The sequence below is a fragment of the Bombina bombina genome, chromosome 10 (genome assembly GCF_027579735.1).
Source record: "Bombina bombina isolate aBomBom1 chromosome 10, aBomBom1.pri, whole genome shotgun sequence".
In the NCBI taxonomy this organism is placed as follows: Eukaryota; Metazoa; Chordata; class Amphibia; order Anura; family Bombinatoridae; genus Bombina; species Bombina bombina.
Window position 1 is genome coordinate 201,705,818 of NC_069508.1, and position 27,766 is coordinate 201,733,583.

A 27,766-nucleotide genomic window follows, 5' to 3' on the forward strand; every position below is an offset into this window, starting at 1 on the left:
TTAAATGTAGCAGGTTTTTATTTTAAAACTTACATCAAGAACAAAAACAACGTATAAATGCAGAGGTTGAAATAAATACATATTATTTACAGTTTTTACAAAACACACAGATACTATGTAACACTTTAAATTCAAGTACAGTGAGGTACTCAAAGCCGGAAGCACTATCTGGTTTATATCGTAGATCAGAACCTTAACGATATGAACTAGAAAAGTTATTTATATCCAATACCTCTTGTACAAATGACATTTTCAGTAAGAAAATAAATTGGTTTTGTACGTCCAATTCATTAGTTGTATCCGCCTTATTCTGTGTTGATCCATTATTTGCCCTCCATCGGAAGTCCAAATTTTAAGCTCAAATTTCAGCTTTTAAAATACATAGTATCCCTCCAGGATCGTCCCTTTCTGCCCAAAAATACGTTGAGAGCAAAATCCATAAAACAGCATATAAGTTTTGAGCCCTTTTTCTTTTTACTAGTCTCACAAATTAAAAGTCTGTCTTCAGTTGTTAAATCAACCAATACTAGTCTTGTAAACCAGTCACCTGACGGTTAAAGTGTCTTTATATAGATGCTGACTATGTTGCTCTAAGAGAAATGGTCAGAGATATGGCAGCTACATGGTCTCACAAAGAGTGCGGGAAATTACCTGGATGTGAAGCCAATAAATGTATCTAGATGTAAAATAAAAGATTATGTTGCTCTGAGACACAGGTAATCATGGAGGTTATCAAGATTCTGACAGGTTGCTTTGGATGGTTGAGTGGCCCATGTGTATTCCTTCAGATCTAAGTTGCTGGCAAATGTTTATCATGCAGATTAAAAGAAGGAACACAACAACCAGATCATCGATTGCACTGAGAATTCCACAAAGGGAGTCAGGAATCACATCAAAGGTGGACGACAAACACATTACTGCTCCAAATGAGCATAAGACCACTCTGAGACAAAAGATCCACACCAGACCTCCTATGGTAAAGATTCTTCTCAAAGCTAGGTGTAGTAGCGAGGGCAGGTCATAAAGGTAGTCTATGCACTATAAGGAAAGAAAAGGTTAAAATATAAAACGCTCTGTTATGAAGGGTGCAAAAAATATGGACAGATCAATTACAACAATGTTTTTAAACAATTTAGAGGGACACTTTTCTCCTCGCTATCATATCTCCATTGCCCCCCACCCCACACACAGTTTTTCATATAATTTACCATCTCATATAATGTTGCATTGTCTCAGAAAGAGTATTCTCAGAGGTTTTCCCCCCTGCACCTGTTTAGTTACAATGACAGGTGCTCTGCTTAGGCTTCCTATAAAAAAAACTTCACTATCATCACAAATTAGTTATCTCTGCAGAGAAAGGAGGTTGTGATTAACAAACAAAAAACAGAATTTATGTTTACCTGATAAATTACTTTCTCCAACGGTGTGTCCGGTCCACGGCGTCATCCTTACTTGTGGGATATTCTCTTCCCCAACAGGAAATGGCAAAGAGCCCAGCAAAGCTGGTCACATGATCCCTCCTAGGCTCCGCCTACCCCAGTCATTCGACCGACGTTAAGGAGGAATATTTGCATAGGAGAAACCATATGTTACCGTGGTGACTGTAGTTAAAGAAAATAAATTATCAGACCTGATTAAAAAAACCAGGGCGGGCCGTGGACCGGACACACCGTTGGAGAAAGTAATTTATCAGGTAAACATAAATTCTGTTTTCTCCAACATAGGTGTGTCCGGTCCACGGCGTCATCCTTACTTGTGGGAACCAATACCAAAGCTTTAGGACACGGATGAAGGGAGGGAGCAAATCAGGTCACCTAAATGGAAGGCACCACGGCTTGCAAAACCTTTCTCCCAAAAATAGCCTCAGAAGAAGCAAAAGTATCAAATTTGTAAAATTTAGAAAAAGTGTGCAGTGAAGACCAAGTCGCTGCCTTACATATCTGATCAACAGAAGCCTCGTTCTTGAAGGCCCATGTGGAAGCCACAGCCCTAGTGGAGTGAGCTGTGATTCTTTCAGGAGGCTGCCGTCCGGCAGTCTCATAAGCCAATCGGATAATGCTTTTAATCCAGAAGGAGAGAGAGGTAGAAGTTGCTTTTTTGACCTCTCCGTTTACCAGAATAAACAACAAACAAAGACGAAGTTTGTCTGAAATCCTTAGTAGCTGCTAAGTAAAATTTGAGAGCACGAACTACATCCAAGTTGTGCAACAAACGTTCCTTCTTTGAAACTGGATTAGGACACAAAGAAGGCACAACTATCTCCTGGTTAATGTTTTTGTTAGAAACAACTTTTGGAAGAAAACCAGGTTTAGTACGCAAAACCACCTTATCTGCATGGAACACCAGATAAGGAGAAGAACACTGCAGAGCAGATAATTCTGAAACTCTTCTAGCAGAAGAAATTGCAACCAAAAACAAAACTTTCCAAGATAATAACTTAATATCAACGGAATGTAAGGGTTCAAACGGAACCCCCTGAAGAACTGAAAGAACTAGGTTGAGACTCCAAGGAGGAGTCAAAATTTTGTAAACAGGCTTGATTCTAACCAGAGCCTGAACAAAGGCTAGAACATCTGGCACAGCTGCCAGCTTTTTGTGAAGTAACACAGACAAGGCAGAAATCTGTCCCATCAAGGAACTTGCAGATAATCCTTTTTCCAATCCTTCTCGAAGGAAGGATAGACTCTTAGGAATCTTAACCTTGTCCCAAGGGAATCCTGCAGATTCACACCAACAGATATACCAAATTATGTGGTAATTTTTCTGGTTACAGGCTTTCAGGCCTGAACAAGAGTATTAATAACAGAATCTGAGAACCCTCGCTTTGATAAGATCAAGCGTTCAATCTCCAAGCAGTCAGCTGGAGTGGGTCGAACGGACCTAGAACAAGAAGGTCTCGTCTCAAAGGTAGCTTCCATGGTGGAGCCGATGACATATTCACCAGATCTGCATACCAAGTCCTGCGTGGCCACGCAGGAGCTATCAAAATCACCGACGCCCTCTCCTGATTGATCCTGGCTACCAGCCTGGGGATGAGAGGAAACGGCGGGAACACATAAGCTAGTTTGAAGGTCCAAGGTGCTACTAGTGCATCCACTAGAGCCGCCTTGGGATCCCTGGATCTGTACCCGTAGTAAGGAACTCTGAAGTTCTGACGAGAGGCCATCAGATCCATGTCTGGAATGCCCCACGGTTGAGTGACTTGGGCAAAGATTTCCGGATGGAGTTCCCACTCCCCCGGATGCAATGTCTGACGACTCAGAAAATCCGCTTCCCAATTTTCCACTCCTGGGATGTGGATAGCAGACAGGTGGCAGGAGTGAGACTCCGCCCATAGAATGATTTTGGTCACTTCTTCCATCGCTAGGGAACTCCTTGTTCCCCCCTGATGGTTGATGTATGAACTTGGCCCTCGCTAGCTGAGGCCAAGCTTTGAGAGCATTGAATATCGCTCTCAGTTCCAGAATATTTATCGGTAGAAGAGATTCTACCCGAGACCAAAGACCCTGAGCTTTCAGGGATCCCCAGACCGCGCCCCAGCCCATCAGACTGGCGTCGGTCGTGACAATGACCCACTCTGGTCTGCGGAAGGTCATCCCTTGTGACAGGTTGTCCAGGGACAGCCACCAACGGAATGAGTCTCTGGTCCTCTGATTTACTTGTATCTTCGGAGACAAGTCTGAATAGTCCCCATTCCACTGACTGAGCATGAACAGTTGTAATGGTCTTATATGAATGCGCACAAAAGGAACTATGTCCATTGCCGCTACCATCAAACCTATCACTTCCATGCACTGCGCTATGGAAGGAAGAGGAACGGAATGAAGTATCCGACAAGAGTCTAGAAGTTTTGTTTTTCTGGCTTCTGTCAGAAAAATCCTCATTTCTAAGGAGTCTATTATAGTTCCCAAGAAGGGAACCCTCGTTGACGGAGATAGAGAACTCTTTTCCACGTTCACTTTCCATCCGTGAGATCTGAGAAAGGCCAGGACAATGTTCGTGTGAGCCTTTACTTGAGGAAGGGACGACGCTCGAATCAGAATGTCGTCCAAGTAAGGTACTACAGCAATGCCCCTTGGTCTTAGCACCGCCAGAAGGGACCCTAGTACCTATGAGAAAATCCTAGGAGCAGTGGCTAATCCGAAAGAAAACGCCACGAACTGGAAATGCTTGTCCAGGAATGCAAACCTTAGGAACCGATGATGTTCCTTGTGGATAGGAATATGTAGATACGCATCCTTGAAATCCACCTTGGTCATGAATTGACCTTCCTGGATGGAAGGAAGAAGTGTTCGAATGGTTTCCATCTTGAACGATGGAACCTTGAGAAACTTGTTCAAGATCTTGAGATCTAAGATTGGTCTGAACGTTCCCTCTTTTTTGGGAACTATGAACAGATTGGAGTAGAACCCCATCCCTTGTTCTCCTAATGGAACAGGATGAATCACTCCCATTTTTAGCAGGTCTTCTACCCAATGTAAGAATGCCTGTCTTCTTATGTGGTCTGAAGACAACTGAGACCTGTGGAACCTCCCCCTTGGAGGAAGCCCCTTGAACTCCAGAGAATAACCTTGGGAGACTATTTCTAGCGCCCAAGGATCCAGAACATCTCTTGCCCAAGCCTGAGCGAAGAGAGAGAGTCTGCCCCCCACCAGATCCGGTCCCGGATCGGGGGCCCGCATTTCATGCTGTCTTGGTAGCAGTGGCAGGTTTCCTGGCCTGCTTTCCTTTGTTCCAGCCTTGCATAGGTCTCCAGGCTGGATTGGTTTGAGAAGTATTACCTTCCTGCTTAGAGGACGTAGCCCTTGGGGCTGATCCGTTTCTGTGAAAGGGACGAAACTTAGGTTTATTTTTGGTCTTGAAAAGACCTATCCTGAGGAAGGGCGTGGCCCTTGCCCCCAGTGATATCAGAGATAATCTCTTTCAAGTCAGGGCCAAAGAGTGTTTTCCCCTTGAAAGGAATGTCAAGCAATTTGTTCTTGGAAGACGCATCCACTGCCCAAGATTTTAACCAAAGCGCTCTGCGCCACAATAGCAAACCCAGAATTTTTTCGCCGCTAACCTAGCCAATTGCAAGGTGGCGTCTAGGGTGAAAGAATTAGCCAATTTAAGAGCACGAATTCTGTCCATAATCTCCTCATAAGAAGAAGAATTACTAATAATCGCCTTTCCTAGCTCATCAAACTAGAAACACGCGGCTGCAGTGACAGGGACAATGCATGCAATTGGTTGTAGAAGGGAACCTTGCTGAACAAACATCTTTTTTAGCAGACCTTCTAATTTTTTATCCATAGGATCTTGGAAAGCACAACTATCTTCTATGGGTATAGTGGCGCGCTTGTGTAGAGTAGAAACCGCCCCCTCGACCTTGGGGACTGTCTGCCATCAGTCCATTCTGGGGTCGACTATAGGAAAACAATTTTTTAAATATGGGGGGAGGTACTAAAGGTATACCGGGCCTGTCCCATTCTTTACTAACAATGTACGCCACCCGCTTGGATATAGGAAAAGCTTCGGGGGGCCCCGGGGCCTCTAAGAACTTTTCCATTTTACATAGTGGTTCTGGAATGACCAGATAATCACAATCATCCAAATTGGATAACACCTCCTTAAGCAGAGCGCGGAGATGTTCCAACTTAAATTTAAAAGTAATCACATCAGGTTCAGCTTGTTGAGAAATGTTTCCTGAATCTGAAATTTCTCCCTCAGACAAAACCTCCCTGGCCCCCTCAGACTGGTGTAGGGGCCCTTCAGAAACCATATCATCAGCGTTCTCATGCTCTACAGAATTTTCTAAAACAGAGCAGTCGCACTTTCGCTGATAAGTGGGCATATTGGCTAAAATGTTTTAGATAGAATTATCCATTACAGCCGTTAAATGTTGCATAGTAAGGAGTATTGGCGCACTAGATGTACTAGGGGCCTCCTGTATGGGCAAGACTGGTGTAGACGAAGGAGGGGATGATGCAGTACCATGCTTACTCCCCTCACTTGAGGAATCATCTTGGGCATCATTTTTACTAAATTTTTTTATGACATAAAATACATATAGTTAAATGAGAAGGAACCTTGGTTTCCCCACAGTCAGAACACAATCTATCTGGTAGTTCAGACATGTTAAACAGGCATAAACTTGATAACAAAGCACAAAAAACGTTTTAAAATAAAACCGTTACTGTCACTTTAAATTTTAAACTAAACACACTTTATTACTGCAATTGCGAAAAAGTATGAAGGAATTGTTCAAAATTCACCAAAATTTCACCACAGTGTCTTAAAGCCTTAAAAGTATTGCACACCAAATTTGGAAGCTTTAACCCTTAAAATAACGGAACCGGAGCCGTTTTTATATTTAACCCCTTTACAGTCCCTGGAATCTGCTTTGCTGAGACCCAACCAAGCCCAAAGGGGAATACGATACCAAATGATGCCTTCAGAAAGACTTTTCTATGTATCAGAGCTCCACACACATGCAGCTGCATGCCATGCTGTCCTCAAAAACAAGTGCGCCATACCGGCGCGAAAATGAGGCTCTGACTATGATTAGGGAAAGCCCCTAAAGAATAAGGTGTCTAAAACAGTGCCTGCCGATATAATCATATCAAAATACCCAGAATAAATGATTCCTCAAGGCTAAATATGTGTTAATAATGAATCGATTTAGCCCAGAAAAAGTCTACAGTCTTAATAAGCCCTTGTGAAGCCCTTATTTACTATCTTAATAAACATGGCTTACCGGATCCCATAGGGAAAATGACAGCTTCCAGCATTACATCGTCTTGTTAGAATGTGTCATACCTCAAGCAGTAAGAGACTGCACACTGTTCCCCCAACTGAAGTTAATTGCTCTCAACAGTCCTGTGTGGAACAGCCATGGATTTTAGTTACGGTGCTAAAATCATTTTCCTCATATAAACAGAAATCTTCATCTCTTTTCTGTTTCTGAGTAAATAGTACATACCAGCACTATTTTAAAATAACAAACTCTTGATTGAATAATAAAAACTACAGTTAAACACTAAAAAACTCTAAGCCATCTCCGTGGAGATGTTGCCTGTACAACGGCAAAGAGAATGACTGGGGTAGGCGGAGCCTAGGAGGGATCATGTGACCAGCTTTGCTGGGCTCTTTGCCATTTCCTGTTGGGGAAGAGAATATCCCACAAGTAAGGATGACGCCGTGGACCGGACACACCTATGTTGGAGAAAAATATGCTGTTTTTTCTTAACTAGCCTCCTGTCTGACATATATAGCTAATGCTAAAGGGTTAAAAAGGAACAGTAAGATAAAATGTACTTGATTTAAATAGAGTATGCCAAATATCTTAAAGGACCAGTAAACACAACAGATTTGCATAATCAACAAATGCAAGATAACAAGACAATACAATAGCATTTAGTCTGAATTTCAAATGAGTAGTATATTCTTTTCTAACACATTTCAAAGTTATGTATATTTCCACTCCCCCTGTACCATGTGATAACAATCAGCCAATCACAAATGCATGTACGTATAGTCTGAGTTCTTGCACATGCTCAGTAGGAGCTGGTGACTCAAAAAAAAGTGTAAATATAAAAGACTGTGCACATTTTTTTTAATGGAAGTAAATTGGAAAGTTGTTTAAAATGACATGCAGTATCTGAATCATGAAAATGTAATAAAACCTGAGTGTCCCTTTAAATAAGCCTTGTGATCTAAGTAATGCAAGTTAACATTAATCAATGCTTTTCCCAAAACCTATTTAATGGACACACCACCCAACTGATTTTACTGACCACCCAGCTAAAATTGAAACCAATATTAAAGGGGCAGTCTACTTCAGAATTTGCATTGTTTAAAAAGATAGTCCCTTTATTACCTATTTACCAGTTTTGCATAACCAACACAGTTATATTAATATACTTTTTACCTTTGTGATTACCTTGTATCTAAGCCTCTGCAGACTGCCCCCTTATTTCAGTGTTTTTGACAGACTTGTATTTTAGCCAATCAGTGTCTCATAATTAACCACCACAGGAGTGAGCACAATGTTAACTATATGGAACACATGAACTAATGCTGTCTAGCTGTGAAAAACTGTCAAAATGCATTGAGATAAGAGGCAGCCTTCAAGGGCTTAGAAAGTAGCATATGAGCCTACCTAGGATTAGCGTTCAAAAAAGAATACCAAGAAAACAAAGCAAATTAGATTATAAAAGTAAATTGGAAAGTTGTTTAAAATTGTATGCCCTATGTCCCTTTAAAGGGACATTAAACACTAAACAAATGTTAGATAGAATTATGCAGTCAAATAAAAGATAAGTCTGAGAATAACATGTAGATGTATTTTATAAAGTTTCATTAAAGGGACAGTCAAGTATAAATTAAACTTTCATTATTCAGATAGGACTTTTAATTTTATTCAACTTTCCAATTTACTTTTATTATCAAATTTGCTTTTTTTCTCTTGGTATTCTTAGTTTAAACTAAACCTAGGTAGGCTCATATGCTGATTTCTAAGCCTTTGAGGGCCGCCTCTTATCACAGGCTTTTTAAATCTTTTTTCAACACAAAGAGACAGAAAGTACACGTGGGCCATATAGATAACACTGTGTTCAGGCACAGGGGGTTATTTAAGATCTAGCACAATACAATGCTAAATTTAAGACAATAGATAATAAACAGTCACAGTCATGTGATCAGGGGGCTGGAAGAAGGTTCCTAGATACAAGGTAATCACAGAGGTAAAAAGTGTATTAATATAACTGTGTTGGTTATGCAAAACTGGGGAATGGGTAATAAAGGGATTATCTATCTTTTAAAACAATAACAATTCTATGGTAGACTGTCCCTTTAAGACAATAGATAATAAACAGTCACAGTCATGTGATCAGGGGGCTGGAAGAAGGTTCCTAGATACAAGGTAATCACAGAGGTAAAAAGTACATTAATATAACTGTGTTGGTTGTGCAAAACTGGGGAATGAGTAATAAAGGGATTATCTATCTTTTAAAACAATAACAATTCTATGGTAGACTGTCCCTTTAACTGTTCAAATATTGACATAATATTGACAAAATAAGTGTAAATTTTTAATCTCTATAAAACAATGGGAGCTGCCATGTTGTAACTTAGGTTACCGTCTCTGCTGTGGCCAATTAGAGACATAGGTCACTAGAGTGTGCAGCCAATGGCTGTGAGGAATATAACAGTGTTCTGCACTTCCATTTCTAACAGGAACTGAAAAGAACACAATTTCACAATGGAATTACAGGAAAAGGGGAGAAAATAAATAATGAAAGTATATTGCAGAGGTTTTTTTTTTTATATATGATTTATCATTTTATATAACCACCTCAAAGTGTTTAATGTCCCTTTAAGCTAACATTATATAATATTAACTTTCTCAATGTTTGTTGCACAACATATATAATTAAATCAATCTCACAAGAGCTGCTGGTGCAATGCAGAATACGGAGAGCGTTTTGCTCTCCGCATTCAACGATGTCTTGCGGACCTGATCCGCACTGTCGGATCAGGTCCGTAAGACATTTGTTAAATTGGCCTCTAAATATAATACCCTAGGTAACAATTATTATTATAATAGTGCTAGCAGGATTAAATAACTGTTGAATGTTGCAGGTTTGAGTACTAACATAATTGACTGTAATTGATTCATTTGTAATTTCACAACCGCAATTCAATAAACCAGAAATAATCTAGTTTGAATCTGACATCATTGGACTATTCGATGCCACATTCACTAACATTATGTTGACAAGAAGGTAATCAGGTTTCTTTCCTTATCTGTAGTCGTTAGATGTCTATATTTTATAATGCTTTTTTTCTTTTTACTTTTCTTTTAGCTTTTATGAATTGTGCCCGGGACTGAACGAAGGCGGCATTAATATTAATGAATAATTTGCTTTTATTTACTGTATTTAAATATTAACATCAAGTAAATACAGCGTTTATAGTATAGTATGGGTTATAGAACTAGTTAGGCCTATTTTTAATAGTAACTCTCAAGCAACCAGAGACTACACTTATCCGGAATCTACCAATCTCCATGGGTACCGGTTAACTGGGAGTTTACTGTATACTGAAAATGTTACCATCTAATCTTCTGCTACAAGGGAATATTTGCATTTTTTTGTTTCTTACTGCTAATAAAGAATGGTATCATTTAATTGAGTTTACTGCCAATGCTACTAAAGTTCACAAACCAATTATGGTAAAAAATAAATCAATAAAAAGTAAATAAACTTTTATTCCAAAGGCAAAACTAATATAAAGTTAAAGCATTTTCTACCTTAGAATCAAAATGCAATTTAGGGGTATGCTATTTCTAGTCGACAGGGCATCTTATGTCCCCATATAAGTCTAGCCATCTGTCACATATGAAATCACACAGGGTACAGGTCACATAAGACTGTACGATAAACACTGCACTATTCAGTTTACAGGTGGTGTAAAATTATTTTCCTCCATAACAACAACGCTTCTTTTTACATAATAAATATTGTCACAAAATGTGCACAGAAGCAGATTTACTTACAGGTCGTGGCTTTCCAGAGAAGCATTTATTGTAGTGATTGATGTCTCTGCTTATCTCATCCTGTTGATGTTCGCAGAAATCATTGTAGAGGAGAATGACCTAAAAAAGGCAAAATGTATCATTTTATTAATAATATGTTTGTACTGAAAGCATAAATTTGCCATAGCAGACCTTTCTAGTGACAAATTGACGTGAAACAGTAATGATAAACGGTGCTACTTGGACAAAGTATAATTAAAGTAAGGTTTTTATGATGTACTTTTTATCCCTTAAATGTGAGCGTAAAACTATGTTCCTTGAAAAGTGATAAAAGGCCTAATTGTCTGTATATAAATGTGACTATGAGGCTTATTCTAAGTAATGGAATTGGTTCATTGAAAGGTAATTTAAACAGAATTCACAATTCTGGCTTCCTTTAAAGTTGGGTTTGGATTCTCCTACTTGCAAGCTTGTTTGCTAAATTATTTTATAGGTTGTGAATTAAACTCTGATGCTTTAAAGAAATAACCCAGCTTTACTCCTCGAGTTGTCAAGTAACCCAGAGTAAACCAGAACCTCAGAAAAATAGGAATAAGTTTTGGCCAACATAAAAAATATTTTTATTTTTTAAACATCACTTTCTTTCCTGAACTTTCCCTGCTTAGCAATTATAGTGCAATGTTATGAATTTTCACAGAAAGACAGCAAGAATATCCATTTAGTTCCCATCCTGTCCACTAGTAGTTACCTTTTGCCTGCATAGTGGGCAACTAACAGGTCCTAGCCAAGGATCGTGTTTCCAGTACGCCATAAGACAGGGGCCTAAAAGAAACAGACACGTTAAAAATGAAGCAAAAAAGGAACATTGTAAAGTTAGTTTAAATACCGGATTTCTCAAGTCAGGATACCGGTATCTACCAGTTGTTTATTAGACATTTTCAAACCCATTAGGATTCCCTTAGCATACAAGTGTATATTAAAACTACATTTATACAAAACAAAGCATTGTTATAGCAAAACATTCGTTTTCTACATTTTCTATTCAACGTAACTTCTTTTAAAGGGACATGAAACCCAAAATGTTTCTTTCATGACTCATAAATCTATATTAAACATTTTTTAAACAACTTTCCAATTTACTTCTGTTATCAATTTTGCTTCATTCTCTTGGTATCTTTTATTAAAGAAGCAGCCATGCACTCCTAGCTGAACACATTTGTAAGTCAATAAAATTGGGCATACAAGTTCAACCACCAATTAGCAGCTATCTCCAAGCTCATGAGCCTATCTAGATATGCTTTTACAAAAAGAATCAAGCACATTAGATAATAGAAGTACATTTTTAAAGTTGTTTAAAATTGTGTACTCTATCTGAAGGATTTCATGTCCCTTTGACGTATATTAAATAATAAAATACTTTCTAGGCTTTCAGGCACTAAAGAAGTTCTATAATGTTACTTTATTAGCACTGTAACCTATCTCTTTAGGGCATAGCTTTTACAATTTCAAAACTTTATTTCCACAGTGTAAAATAAGTGATCTGCTCAAAACAATCTAAAATGGGATATAACTCATTAGTATGTATCAAGTACTCATACAATATAACTTAGTAATCCTCATGTGATTTGAAAACTGAATTCAAGTCAGAGTTGGTTGTTGCCATAGTGATGAATAAACGGTAAGAATGTCCCAACAGTCTTTATGTTTTATAAAACTAATGAAGCAACCGGTTCTCAGAGGGGCTTTATCAGAGAATTACAGATAATAATAAAATAATACTTTTATATCAATTAGTGATGCTGATGGTATTATATATAAAGAGTGTATCAACTGCACTAAAACTAAAATAAATCATTATTCACGTGTCCATCACCCTCCATGCACAGATCAATGTTCTGGTTTATTGTAACAGAAAATCCTTGGAGGCATTTCCTGAGGGTAGGTGTGCGCTTGCCTCAGAAGAGAGCATTTCCTGAGGGTAGGTGTGCGCTTGCCTCAGAAGAGAGCATTTCCTGAGGGTAGGTGTGCGCTTGCCTCAGAAGAGAGCATTTCCTGAGGGTAGGTGTGCGCTTGCCTCAGAAGAGAGCATTTCCTGAGGGTAGGTGTGCGCTTGCCTCAGAAGAGAGCATTTCTTGAGGGTAGGTGTGCGCTTGCCTCAGAAGAGAGCATTTCCTGAGGGTAGGTGTACGCTTGCCTCAGAAGAGAGCATTTCCTGAGGGTAGGTGTGCGCTTGCCTCAGAAGAGAGCATTTCCTGAGGGTAGGTGTGCGCTTGCCTCAGAAGAGAGCATTTCCTGAGGGTAGGTGTGCGCTTGCCTCAGAAGAGAGCATTTCCTGAGGGTAGGTGTGCGCTTGCCTCAGAAGAGAGCATTTCCTGAGGGTAGGTGTGCGCTTGCCTCAGAAGAGAGCATTTCCTGAGGGTAGGTGTGCGCTTGCCTCAGAAGAGAGCATTTCCTGAGGGTAGGTGTGCGCTTGCCTCAGAAGAGAGCATTTCCTGAGGGTAGGTGTGCGCTTGCCTCAGAAGAGAGCATTTCCTGAGGGTAGGTGTGCGCTTGCCTCAGAAGAGAGCATTTCCTTTGGCAGTTTTCTTTTCTTTTTATTGTAGTATTTTACTTTAGCAGTTTTGCTACATGGTACTTTTACATAATGCTAGGTGCATGTTACTAACTATATGGAGACACAATTAGTGCTACCGCAGATATTTTTTTAGCTTTTAATTTTGGGTCATTCCTCTTTAATAAAGGGACCCTCAAGTCAAAATTAAACTTTCATGATTCAGATAGAGCAGCAATTTTATACAACTTTCCAATTTACTTCCATTAACAAAATGTGCAGTCTTTTTATATTTACACTTTTTGAGTCACCGGCTCCTACTGAGCATGTGCAAGAATTCACAGACTATACATATAGGCATTTGTGATTGACTGATGGCTGTCACATGATACAGGGGGAATGGAGGAAATAGACATAACTTTTAAAATTATCAGAAAAAAAATCTACTACTCATTTGAAGTTCTAAGTGCTACAGGAGGGCACTGTGACCAGCATCTAAATGACCTATAATGACACTCTAGGATTAGAGGACTGCAACTGTTTCTGTCACTTTCTCATCACATACTGATTTATCAATTTAAAAACAACACAACCTTGTGCATTTTAACAGAAAATATATGTATTATATATAGGTAATATTCCTGTTTGTTTTAATATCAGCTTAAAGCAACTACTAATGCAATTAAATCTTTAGGCGTCTTGTCTATGTGTTTAACCCCTTTGTGTAAGTTAAAATTATAGTTAGCAAGGAAAAAGTTTAGTAATTAAATGTTCTGATGATTTACAGTTTTCTTATTTTCTCATCAAAATGTCCATTTCACCCATACTGATTGAAACGGTTTATTTAAATATATTTTTTTTAAATTTCTGTCATTTACGTAGTAATGTTGTCTATATTAAAGGAGCAGTAAATACATTAGATTTGCATAATAAACAAATGCAAGATAACAAGACAATGCAATAGCACTTAGTCTGAACTTCAAATGGGTAGATTTGTTTCTGACAGATTTCAGCTATGTCTATTTCCACTCTCCCTGTATCATGTGACAGCAATCAGCCAATCACAAATGCACATATGTATATTATGTGAATTCTTGCACATGCTCAGAAGCCGGGGACTCAGAATGTAAATTTAAAAAGACTGTGCACATTTTGTTAATGGAAGTAAATTAGAAAGTAGTTTAAAATTGCTGCTCTATCTGGATCATGAAATATTTATTTTGACCTGAGTGTCCCTTTAATAGGAAACATTTACTGGCCCACTGTCTGAATACTAAAACTAGTCAGGTATTTGTTTTGACTGGTTTAAATAGCAAGGTGTATTTTGTGACATAGGTGTGTGCTGCATGCCATTAAATGAATAACGCATAGGGGTGTGTAGGCTGGGTTACTGCTCTGATTGGCTGGTTCTGAATCTTGCACAATACAGGTCAGAAATGAGGAATTAGTTCTGAAAGATTTTTTTTGTCAGTGACTCAATAAAGCCTATACGCTGAGCTGTAATTATACAACAGGGTGCAGGGGAACAGAATGCAATACGTTTTAAGTGTATATGAGAGTAATTGGTCAAATAAATATTTGGGTAAATCAATATTTTGAAAAAATAATTATTTCATTTAACAGCTTTGCATGGAATACAAATTTATCACAAAAAGGTTTATTAATTCTATTAAAAATGTTGTACCTCTTGGGGAAAAAGGGAGAAATAATCAGAAATGTTATTTAATCTATTTTCATCAAGTATTTTGTTTATATGTAATGAAATTAAAAATTGTGCAATATATTTTTAATATCATTATGACATTTCCTTTTCTAGTCTATAATTCATCATCTTCTTGAACATAGGGTCAAAATGAAAACTGATCTTTAACCCACCGTTAACTTTTTTAATTGTATTTTATTTTTATTGAAACCAGTGTCTAACAGAAACATCACAGTTGACAAAGTAAATTATCTGGTTACATTTTTAGAAATAACTAAACAAAACCTTCTATGACCATGTGTAATCTGTCCAGTGCGTCATTCTTCACACAGTCCATTGTGCGTGAACACATTCTATACAACCCTATACAACCCATACTACTTACTTGCGCCTCAATTAAATTCTCAACTTTTACTTTACAAAGTGATTGAAAGTAGCAATATACATGACGTTTCACAGTAACCGTTTAGAACATTGCATATCAAATGTCTTTGCAATATATTTCTCCCAGGTAACCTTCATTTGTATGTAAACAGCAATTCATCTAACCTTTATGTAATACTCCTCCAGTTGAATAGAATGATTATATTCTTGCAACCATTGAGCTATTCTTGGATTAGAACTTCTCTTACAATTACTTGCCATAAGTATTTTTAGGCTATAACTCCCTATATCAAATAACTTTTTTTTACATTGTGGAGAATTTATTTGGTACTTTATTAAACAGCCAAAGACAACGGCCCAGGGGAATGGGGATCCCAAGCAATGTATCTGCCTCATTTGAGACTTCTAACCAAATCTGCCTTATGTTTGGACACTGTCACCAGATATGTGTTCTACTGGTCCAACACTTGCAATGTTTTTCATCTATTTGACTTCAGTTTGGAGTTTGAAATCTAAGGTATTTAAATTAAAAAAATGCATCTCCCCATTCCAAAAGGGGTCTGGTGAGGGCATAAATTTTGACAAAAACTTACAATCAGGGACTATAGTCCGCTCTCATTTACCTCACGTAGACAAGGTTTCTACTTTTGTTCAAGTCAAATTCAAAATAATACTAAGTTATTCTGTGTTATCAGACTCCTACAACAACACCAGGAGATGACCTCTCCTTTAATTAAACATAATCTGATATAATTTTATTTCACTCACCACAGAATAAATGGCCACAGTTCGTTTCGACTGGTAAGATGGCTGTCTGAAGGCAAACTGGACAGTTCAAATCACTATGAAAACGAGGCTGACGACATTTGATGTCCTGAAATCAGAGGAATAACAATTATAAATAAAATGAGAATAATTAGCTTTTAAATCATTATTGAGCAAGTTTCTAAATAAAACATTATTCTTCCACTAGAAAACTGGCTGAACAGTCACAATTACCGGTAACCATACAATATTAACTATTTGAGTTTACATTCTTCAAAACATTTAATTATGGGAAGAATAAAATTATTTTCTAGAGTGGTCCAGAAAAACAAAGTAGTTCAATTAATGTACAAAATTATGTGGCTTAAGTAAAGCAGAGTCGTGTACATAATCTACATCCAACAAATCATCTTTATGAATTAATGTACAATTATGTGGCTTAAGTAAAGCAGAGTCGTGTACATAATCTACATCCAACAATCATCATCTTATGAATTAATGTACAATTATGTGGTTTAAGTAAAGCAGAGTCGTGTACATAATCTACATCCAACAAATCATCTTATGAATTAATGTACAATTATGTGGTTTAAATAAAGCAGAGTCGTGTACATAATCTACATCCAACAAATCATCTTTATGAATTAATGTACAATTATGTGGTTTAAATAAAGCAGAGTCGTGTACATAATCTACATCCAACAAATCATCTTTATGAATTAATGTACAATTATGTGGGTTAAGTAAAGCAGAGTCGTGTACATAATCTACATCCAACAAATCATCTTATGAATTAATGTACAATTATGTGGTTTAAGTAAAGCAGAGTCGTGTACATAATCTACATCCAACAAATCATCTTATGAATTAATGTACAATTATGTGGTTTAAATAAAGCAGAGTCGTGTACATAATCTACATCCAACAAATCATCTTTATGAATTAATGTACAATTATGTGGTTTAAATAAAGCAGAGTCGTGTACATAATCTACATCCAACAAATCATCTTTATTAATTAATGTACAATTATGTGGCTTAAGTAAAGCAGAGTCGTGTACATAATCTACATCCAACAAATCATCTTATGAATTAATGTACAATTATGTGGTTTAAGTAAAGCAGAGTCGTGTACATAATCTACATCCAACAAATCATCTTATGAATTAATGTACAATTATGTGGTTTAAATAAAGCAGAGTCGTGTACATAATCTACATCCAACAAATCATCTTATGAATTAATGTACAATTATGTGGTTTAAATAAAGCAGAGTCGTGTACATAATCTACATCCAACAAATCATCTTTATGAATTAATGTACAATTATGTGGCTTAAATAAAGCAGAGTCGTGTACATAATCTACATCCAACAAATCATCTTTATGAATTAATGTACAATTATGTGGCTTAAATAAAGCAGAGTCGTGTACATAATCTACATCCAACAAATCATCTTATGAATTAATGTACAATTATGTGGCTTAAATAAAGCAGAGTCGTGTACATAATCTACATACAACAAATCATCTTTATGAATTAATGTACAATTATGTGGTTTAAATAAAGCAGAGTCGTGTACATAATCTACATACAACAAATCATCTTATGAATTAATGTACAATTATGTGGCTTAAATAAAGCAGAGTCGTGTACATAATCTACATACAACAAATCATCTTTATGAATTAATGTACAATTATGTGGCTTATGTAAAGCAGAGTTGTGTACATAATCTACATCCAACAAATCATCTTATGAATTAATGTACAATTATGTGGTTTAAATAAAGCAGAGTCGTGTACATAATCTACATCCAACAAATCATCTTATGAATTAATGCGACACAAAGACAACAATTTACAAAACATCTGTAAACTCATCAACCCATATTTTCAGTCACGTAATAAGTGGAACTGAATTCAATGAGCATAAAAGACTGGAACAGTGTGCTTCGGATATACATACATTCCCTGCAGGACGTTTAGTCTATTAAAGAGACAATAGAAATGTTTTTTTTAAATATGGATTTACAGAAACATATCTATTTTATATAAGTACTTTTCCTATTTGTTTGTAACAGTTTAAAGGGGCATTGCAAATGATTTGCATACATAATACATCATTTGCTAAGCATTTAAAAAATAACATTTTGTTAGCAGTGTTTGTAAATCTACACCCGTGAAACCCTCTAGAATAGTTTTACTGTGGTCAGTCAGGAAACATTATAAATGAGCACCTGCAACAATCTAAACAATCCATGTGTAGCAAGTAGCAGGGTCAAGAAAATGCAGTAAACTTAAAGGGACACTCAAGTCAAAGGGGCATATTTATGATTGTGCAAGCGGACATGATTCGATATAGTGGATCATGTCCGCTGCACATCGATAAATGTCGCCAGCATACGCTCTCAGCATTTATCATTGCCATAGCCATAGCCAATTGGCTGCTAGCAGGGGGTGTCAATCAATTGATGTCCGCAGCCTCAGAGCAGGCGGACAAGTTATGGAGCAGCGGTCTTTAGAGCCTGAAGGTTCGCCAGAAACATGGGGCATCAAGCTCCATACGGAGCTTGATAAATATGCCCCAAAATAAACTTTTATGATTCAGATAGAGCAACAGCTTTAAGGCACTTTCCAATTTAATTCCATTGTCACATTTTGCACAGTCTTTTTATAGTCACACTTTCTGGGGAAAAAGATCCTACTGAGCATGTGCACAAGCTCACAGCGTATATGTATACTAGTCTGTGATTGGCTGATGTCTGTCACATGATACAGGGGGCCAGAAAATGGGAGAATTTTTTTTTCCTGTAAAAAAATCTACTGCTTATTTGAAGCAGTAGATGTTAAATTATTGTCTTTTTATTACGCACGTGTTAACTATGCAATTCTACTGCATTCAATGGTCCTTTAAAAGGGACTTGAACCCCATTTTGTTTTCATGATTTGGATAGAGCGTGTCGTTTTAAACAACTTTCCAGTTTACTTCTATTATCAAACTTGCTTCTTTCTCTTGGTATCTTTTGTTGATGAAGCAGCAATGCACTACTGGGAGCTAGCTGACATTGGGTGAGCCAATGACAAGAGGTATATATGTGTAGTCACCAATCAGGAGCTAGCTCCTAGTAGTGCATTGCTGCTCCTGAGCCTAACTGATGCATTTTAACAAAGGATACCAAGAGAACCAAGCAAATAAAATAAGTGAATTGGAATGTTATTTTAAACTACAAGTTCTATCTGAACCATAAAGATTTAATTTTGAATTTACTGTCCATTTACATCTACAGTATGAAGATATAGATGAAACAAGTACAGCCATGAGGATTACAATAAAAATGACCTTTAATAATTCATGTGGGTACAACCAGACATCTGCAGTATGAAGATATAGATAATACAAGGTATTATCATGTGGGTACAGCCAGGCATCTGCAGTATGAAGATATAGATAATACAAGGTATTATCATGTGGGTACAACCAGGTATCTGCAGTATGAAGATATAGATAATACAAGGTATTATCATGTGGGTACAACCAGGTATCTGCAGTATGAAGATATAGATAATACAAGGTATTATCATGTGGGTACAACCAGACATCTGCAGTATGAAGATATAGATAATACAAGGTATTATCATGTGGGTACAACCAGACATCTGCAGTATGAAGATATAGATAATACAAGGAATTATCATGTGGGTACAACCAGACATCTGCAGTATGAAGATATAGATAATACAAGGTATTATCATGTGGGTACAACCAGGTATCTGCAGTATGAAGATATAGATAATACAAGGTATTATCATGTGGGTACAACCAGACATCTGCAGTATGAAGATATAGATAATACAAGGTATTATCATGTGGGTACAACCAGGTATCTGCAGTATGAAGATATAGATAATACAACTAATTATCATGTGGGTACAACCAGGTGTCTGCAGTATGAAGATATAGATAATACAACTAATTATCATGTGGGTACAACCAGACATCTGCAGTATGAAGATATAGATAATACAAGGTATTATCATGTGGGTACAACCAGGTATCTGCAGTATGAAGATATAGATAATACAAGGTATTATCATGTGGGTACAGCTAGACATCTGCAGAATGAAGATATAGATAATACAAGGTATTATCATGTGGGTACAACCAGACATCTGCAGTATGAAGATATAGATAATACAAGGTATTATCATGTGGGTACAACCAGACATCTGCAGTATGAAGATATAGATAATACAAGGTATTATCATGTGGGTACAACCAGACATCTGCAGTATGAAGATATAGATAATACAAGGTATTATCATGTGGGTACAACCAGGTATCTGCAGTATGAAGATATAGATAATACAAGGTATTATCATGTGGGTACAGCTAGACATCTGCAGTATGAAGATATAGATAATACAAGGAATTATCATGTGGGTACAACCAGACATCTGCAGTATGAAGATATAGATAATACAAGGTATTATCATGTGGGTACAACCAGACATCTGCAGTATGAAGATATAGATAATACAAGGAATTATCATGTGGGTACAGCTAGACATCTGCAGTATGAAGATATAGATAATACAAGGTATTATCATGTGGGTACAATCAGACATCTGCAGTATGAAGATATAGATAATACAAGGTATTATCATGTGGGTACAACCAGACATCTGCAGTATGAAGATATAGATAATACAAGGTATTATCATGTGGGTACAACCAGACATCTGCAGTATGAAGATATAGATAATACAAGGTATTATCATGTGGGTACAACCAGACATCTGCAGAATGAAGATATAGATAATACAAGGTATTATCATGTGGGTACAGCTAGACATCTGCAGTATGAAGATATAGATAATACAAGGTATTATCATGTGGGTACAACCAGACATCTGCAGTATGAAGATATAGATAATACAAGGTATTATCATGTGGGTACAACCAGACATCTGCAGTATGAAGATATAGATAATACAAGGTATTATCATGTGGGTACAACCAGGTATCTGCAGTATGAAGATATAGATAATACAACTAATTATCATGTGGGTACAACCAGACATCTGCAGTATGAAGATATAGATAATACAAGGTATTATCATGTGGGTACAACCAGGTGTCTGCAGTATGAAGATATAGATAATACAAGGAATTATCATGTGGGTACAACCAGACATCTGCAGAATGAAGATATAGATAATACAAGGTATTATCATGTGGGTACAACCAGACATCTGCAGTATGAAGATATAGATAATACAAGGTATTATCATGTGGGTAGAATCAGACATCTGCAGTATGAAGATATAGATAATACAAGGTATTATCATGTGGGTACAATCAGACATCTGCAGTATGAAGATATAGATAATACAAGGTATTATCATGTGGGTACAGCTAGACATCTGCAGTATGAAGATATAGATAATACAAGGTATTATCATGTGGGTACAGCTAGACATCTGCAGTATGAAGATATAGATAATACAAGGTATTATCATGTGGGTACAACCAGACATCGGCAGTATGAAGATATAGATAATACAAGGAATTATCATGTGGGTACAACCAGACATCTGCAGTATGAAGATATAGATAATACAAGGTATTATCATGTGGGTACAGCTAGACATCTGCAGTATGAAGATATAGATAATACAAGGTATTATCATGTGGGTACAACCAGGTATCTGCAGTATGAAGATATAGATAATACAAGGTATTATCATGTGGGTACAACCAGGTATCTGCAGTATGAAGATATAGATAATACAAGGTATTATCATGTGGGTACAGCTAGACATCTGCAGTATGAAGATATAGATAATACAAGGTATTATCATGTGGGTACAACCAGACATCTGCAGTATGAAGATATAGATAATACAAGGTATTATCATGTGGGTACAACGAGACATCTGCAGTATGAAGATATAGATAATACAAGGTATTATCATGTGGGTACAACCAGACATCTGCAGTATGAAGATATAGATAATACAAGGTATTATCATGTGGGTACAACCAGACATCTGCAGTATGAAGATATAGATAATACAAGGTATTATCATGTGGGTACAACCAGACATCTGCAGTATGAAGATATAGATAATACAAGGTATTATCATGTGGGTACAATCAGACATCTGCAGTATGAAGATATAGATAATACAAGGTATTATCATGTGGGTACAACCAGACATCTGCAGTATGAAGATATAGATAATACAAGGTATTATCATGTGGGTACAACCAGGTATCTGCAGTATGAAGATATAGATAATACAAGGTATTATCATGTGGGTACAACCAGACATCTGCAGTATGAAGATATAGATAATACAAGGAATTATCATGTGGGTACAACCAGGTATCTGCAGTATGAAGATATAGATAATACAAGGTATTATCATGTGGGTACAACCAGGTATCTGCAGTATGAAGATATAGATAATACAAGGTATTATCATGTGGGTACAACCAGACATCTGCAGTATGAAGATATAGATAATACAAGGTATTATCATGTGGGTACAGCTAGACATCTGCAGTATGAAGATATAGATAATACAAGGAATTATCATGTGGGTACAGCTAGATATCTGCAGTATGAAGATATAGATAATACAAGGAATTATCATGTGGTTACAACCAGACATCTGCAGTATGAAGATATAGATAATACAAGGTATTATCATGTGGGTACAACCAGACATCTGCAGTATGAAGATATAGATAATACAAGGTATTATCATGTGGGTACAACCAGGTATCTGCAGTATGAAGATATAGATAATACAGGGAATTATCATGTGGGTACAACCAGACATCTATAGTATGAAGATATAGATAATACAAGGTATTATCATGTGGGTACAACCAGACATCTGCAGAATGAACACAAGACACACTAGAGGAGTAAAACACATTGCAGAGGTAGATTTTAGACACAAACGGATGTGCATTGTATCATTACATTTTACAGCAGATTTAATTGACCCTTTAATATTAAAACATTCATCATGGAAATGATAACAAACAGTTCTTTAATCCTTTAGCTGCAGAGGTTAACGCTTTGTAGACATTTGACATCTAAAGTGTTAAACACTGATTACACAGCACATTTAAAAAGCTTAGCAGTGCACTTACTTTTTTACTGCTTGTGGTTTTCTTTCCATTGTCTATTTGCTGAGGAATCGGGCTAAGTTTGTTCATACTAGACAAACAAAAAGGTTCATATTAATTTCTAGTTAATAAGGACAAAAAAAATCATAATCTTAACATTATCCTTCTAACGTTAGAGCGCTGAATTAGTAAATGGCTTTTCAAATGAAGAGTCCTGGTGAATACATTATTAAAACTAGTTATACTTAACCAAAACATTTTTTATTTATAAATGTAAGTCATAACTAAACTTTTTAAGCATTTTTCACAAAAAAATAAATGCCAAACAAGGGGTCACAATCTAAAGTTAGAGGGTAGCAGATTCAGGAGAAATTTGAGGAAGCAATTTCTTACAGAAAGGGTGGTGGATTCATGGAATAAACTTTCATTTGAGGTGGTAAACACAAAGACTGTAAAGGAATTTAAAAATGCCTGGGACATGCATAAGGCTATCCGAAGGAAAAAGTAACATAAATTTTGGGTAGACTTGATGGGCCTTTTTGGTTCTTAAATACCGTCAAATTCTATGTTTCTATGTTTCTAAGTTCACTGGATTCCACAAAATAAATATTAATTACAAAATGTTTACACCGTCCCCGGGGGAGAGATATCAGGCAGAGCTATAAGAATTTCTGCACTGCAGGGCAAAGGTCGGCAAATACAGGAATGTATGTCAAGATAAAAAAAAGAACTCACTGACCTACAAAAAAGAGTTTACAAACACAAATGTCCTTGTTCAGACCAAGTGAGTACTACAGCATTAGTGTGTTTAACCCAGTCATTGCTGCAAAAGAGAGCCTTCTCCAGCTTCTAAGGGTTAACTTTTAAATGCTATATATCCTGTTATTATTAAAGGGACATCTTGTATTATATATCTATATCAGTATTGTCAGCACCCTTCCTTTTTTTCTCTATAGCCCCGAAGACGCAGCTTACTACTGTCCTTCTTCTATGCACTTTTTCATTCTTACAGCCAATCCAAAGCTGGAGTGTGCATAATTAATGGAAGAATGCAATTAGAGGACAAAAGGCGCTATGCCTTCAACACTTTCAAAAAAGGAGGCTTTTTCAAACGCAACCACTTTTTTATTGACAAAAATACTGATTATTAATAGCACCGGGGCCTTAAATAGGCTGTGTAAATAAAGATCTGGTTTACGGTTTTAAGTAAACTCTAGTCTGGGTTGAAACTATACAGAAAAGTTACTAGAACTGTAATGAATTGTAAAGGTAGCAAACTATTTTGTCTTGTCTCATTTATGGTTCAAAAAAGCTCCAAACTTTATTTTAAAGCCACTCAATACCTTTAGCAATGTCCAGTGATGTAAATGTTACAAATTACCAATGATCATCCAGCAGAGAATCGTCTGCCAGTGTTTATGTCACATGACAGAATCACTATCACTTGTAAGGCTCTAACCTCTATTGCATGTACAGTATTTCTGTATTCTGAGAATATGACCAGACAATATTAGGATATTAGGTTTTACTACTTTTGTTAATATGTTTAGCATTTTTCTGCAATACCTGCTACTGAGAGGCATTAAAGGGACATGAAACACACTGTTTTATTAAAGGGACATTGAACCCAATTTTTTATTTCATGATTCAGATAGAGCAGGCAATTTTAAGCAACTTCTAATTTACTCCTATTATCAAATTTTCTTCATGCCGGCCCCTTTTTGGTGAACAACCTGGGTTGTCCTTGCTGATTGGTGGATAAATTCATCCAACAATAAAAAAGTGCTGTCCAGAGTCCTGAACCAAACAAAAAGCTTAGATACCTTCTTTTTCAAATTAACATGGCAAGAGAACGATGAAAATTTGCTAATAGGAGTAAATGAGAAAGTTGCTTAACATTGCATGCTCTATCTGAATCACAAAAGAAAAAAATTGGGTTCAGTGTCCCTTTAAGACAGAGCATACAATTTTAAAGAAAGTTTCAAATTGACTTCTATTATAAAATGTGCTCAATTCACAAGGCATTGTATTGGCAGGAAAAAGTGCTGCCATCTAGTGGTCTTGCAAATGGACAACATTCTAGCAAAACTGCTGCCATATAGTGCTCCCGAGCTTACTTCTCTGCTTTTCAAAATAGATACAAAGAGAAAGAAGAAAATGTGATAAAGTAAATTAGAAAGTTGTTTAAAATGCAATGCTCTATCTGATCCTTGGGGGTTCATGTCCCCTTAAGATGATTTTATTTTAAAGAGCTGCTGACAATAGTGATACTGTGTGCTTGTGTGATGTTACTGGAATCCATACATTTTATTATTACATTTGCTGAGTCAATCTCCTTTACAGGGACACTGAACCCAATTTTGAGAGAGCAGCAATTTTAAGCAACTTTCTCATTTACTCCTATTATCAATTTTTCTTCGTTCTCTTGGTATCTTTATTTGAAAAAGCAGGAATGTAATCTTAGGAACCAGCCCAGCTTTGGTTCAGCACCTGGGTAGTGCTTGCTGATTGGTGGTTAAATGTAGTATACCAATAAGCAAGTGCTATCCAGGGTGCTGAACCTAAAATGAGCCAGCTCCTAGCCTTTACATTCCTGCTTTTTAAATAAAGATAGCAAGAGAACGAAGAAAACCCCAAATTGTAACACAAATGACTAGTTTATATCACTTGCTAAGCTGTGAGTGACAGGCTGTACTGGTTATGAAGTTTAATACAACCAAATAGCTTATTATGCTGTCAGTGTCATAGTCTGCACTATTGAAAGTTCTCACATACCGGACATCACATTCCTATCTGTCTTACGCAACGATAAGCCAACATATACGTGTAGGGTGCTAGTCATTTTATCTGGCAGATCAGGGTTAGTTTTTTTATTTCTCAATATGTTCTTATTGTATAGTCTCAATATATTGCATTTCTGAATGTCTAATATATTGTCATATACAGGGCCAGACTGGGAAAATCAGACCAGCCCTGGAAATTTTTGAAGACCTGCCCCAGAAGTTCCCCCCGGCCCCGTTTTCACCACCCCTATCTTGCCTTGGGTATTTCTGCTGCCACCGGCCCCCACACCCTTGTCAGGAGAGCAGTCTTGAAGAAATGCACTATGCATGCACACACGGCTCGCTCTGAGACCTCCCTGACCAAGGCTGTGGCCCTACGGCAACAGCAGCCCACCAACCCGTCGAGATAAGACCCGGTATCCAGTGGGCCAATCCAGCACTGATAGTATCTCCAAAATACTAGAAGTTTTGTCCTTGTCTGTATATTGCTATAAACAAGACACATGCTCTTATTTCTGGGATATCTGTGACAATAGATGTTATATATGCAGACAATGATGTTTCTAGAGGGTGCTGCACCCCAAATCTTAAAGGTGCCAGATACCCTGAAATTGTAAGGCAGTTTCTTTATACTTGTCCCAGTTTCCATGCTGATCAAGGAGAGAGGTAAGCGAGTAGAAAATATTAAAGATATAAAACTAAAACAAAAGGTATTAGAAGATGAGCCACCTTCTGCACCCTTGATATTTAGTTTTATGGTAAACATTTTTGCATCCTTGAGTTTTATCATCTAGAACTGTATGTTGCAGGGTACGAGCATTAGACTTAGCTCTATATAGCTTGCATTATACTAGTGAGGCATTGTTAAAAGTGTACATAATACTGTAGATTGCAAGCTCTTCAGAGCATAACCCTCCTACTCCTCTTGTATTTATTAAGTAGCATTAAAAGCGTGGTCTTTGGAGCACATTGACACCAACTAAAATGTATCTTTGGTCGATAAAAATAAATATATTGCAAATATACTTAACAGGATTTTCCTATTTATAACCATTTTTTTGTTAGTTACAAATATTTCACAGGTACAATTATAATATAGAATCACTTTTCTTTCTATAATCTACAGTGGCAAACGTCATAATAAGCCTATAAATTATTAATAATAATACAGCTGTGTTTAGCTCAGGACATCTCTTACCTGGATCCTGAAGTAGGACAGAACGTGTGGCTGAGCATGTTGTATTCTGTATACTTCACTTTAGACTACTGCCTGCACGTCCCACAACCAGCTGACTTAAGCTACTGCAACGTAGCGACACTGCACACACCTATCAGACAGGCTCTCTGATGCTGTTAAACATTAACTTGAGATACTGGTGTCAAGGTTTTCATAATAAAACAAAAAAGGTAAAAAAAAGTATAACATTAAAGATCTAAAGCTGAAAAAAAAGAAGTCAGTCAATAGTTGTCACAAGCATAAATATGCAAATGATTTAGTAAGGCAAGTTTTTGAAACATTAATTTTCCGTGTACAAAACATTAACTTGATCAGGTTGGTGTCACAAGTATTTTTATCACATGACATGTGGGAAGAGCTATAGTTGCTTGGCACATGTGGCAGATTGTACAACACGGTTGGGCAATTGGGAATATTTCTGGTAAAAAGGCTTATGTGATAAATTACAGAAATAAAATGTCCCCATTTGTATTCTCTTATGAAGGAAATTAACCAGATTTCAAATATATTACCTACACAATAACCTTTTGCAAATGCAGGGACAGGAAATGAATATGATAATAAAGATAGAGAGCTGTCAAGTCACAATCGGCTAGATTACGAGTTTTGTGGTACAGCTATACCGCTAAAAAATTGGCCATTGCGTGTGGAATGGCCAGGAACGCATACTACGAGTCGCGGCA

At 36.9% G+C, this 27,766-nt stretch overlaps 1 protein-coding gene across 1 annotated transcript; it reads right to left on the reverse strand.

Moving 5' to 3' along the window:
* Positions 1–27,766, reverse strand: LOC128641454 (E3 ubiquitin-protein ligase RNF170). The gene is made up of 6 exons (XM_053694095.1): positions 27,045–27,766; positions 23,088–23,154; positions 15,922–16,027; positions 11,265–11,338; positions 10,538–10,636; positions 1–1,038 (listed from the first exon to the last, which is right to left on the reverse strand). The coding sequence occupies exons 1-6, from the start codon at positions 27,080–27,082 to the stop codon at positions 733–735; spliced, it is 690 nt and encodes a 229-aa protein (XP_053550070.1). The 5' UTR covers positions 27,083–27,766; the 3' UTR covers positions 1–732.

Bases quoted from the DNA above. Each gene is read 5' to 3' on its own strand.
- LOC128641454 (XM_053694095.1), bottom strand. From the start codon at position 27,082: ATGCTCAGCCACACGTTCTGTCCTACTTCAGGATCCAG. The intron at 11,339-15,921 runs GTGAGTGAAATA...TGTTTCTTTTAG, and splicing joins CTGTGGCCATTTATTCTGTG to GCCCCTGTCTTATGGCGTAC. The intron at 1,039-10,537 runs GTAAGTAAATCT...CTTTCCTTATAG, and splicing joins TCTCTGGAAAGCCACGACCT to TGCATAGACTACCTTTATGA.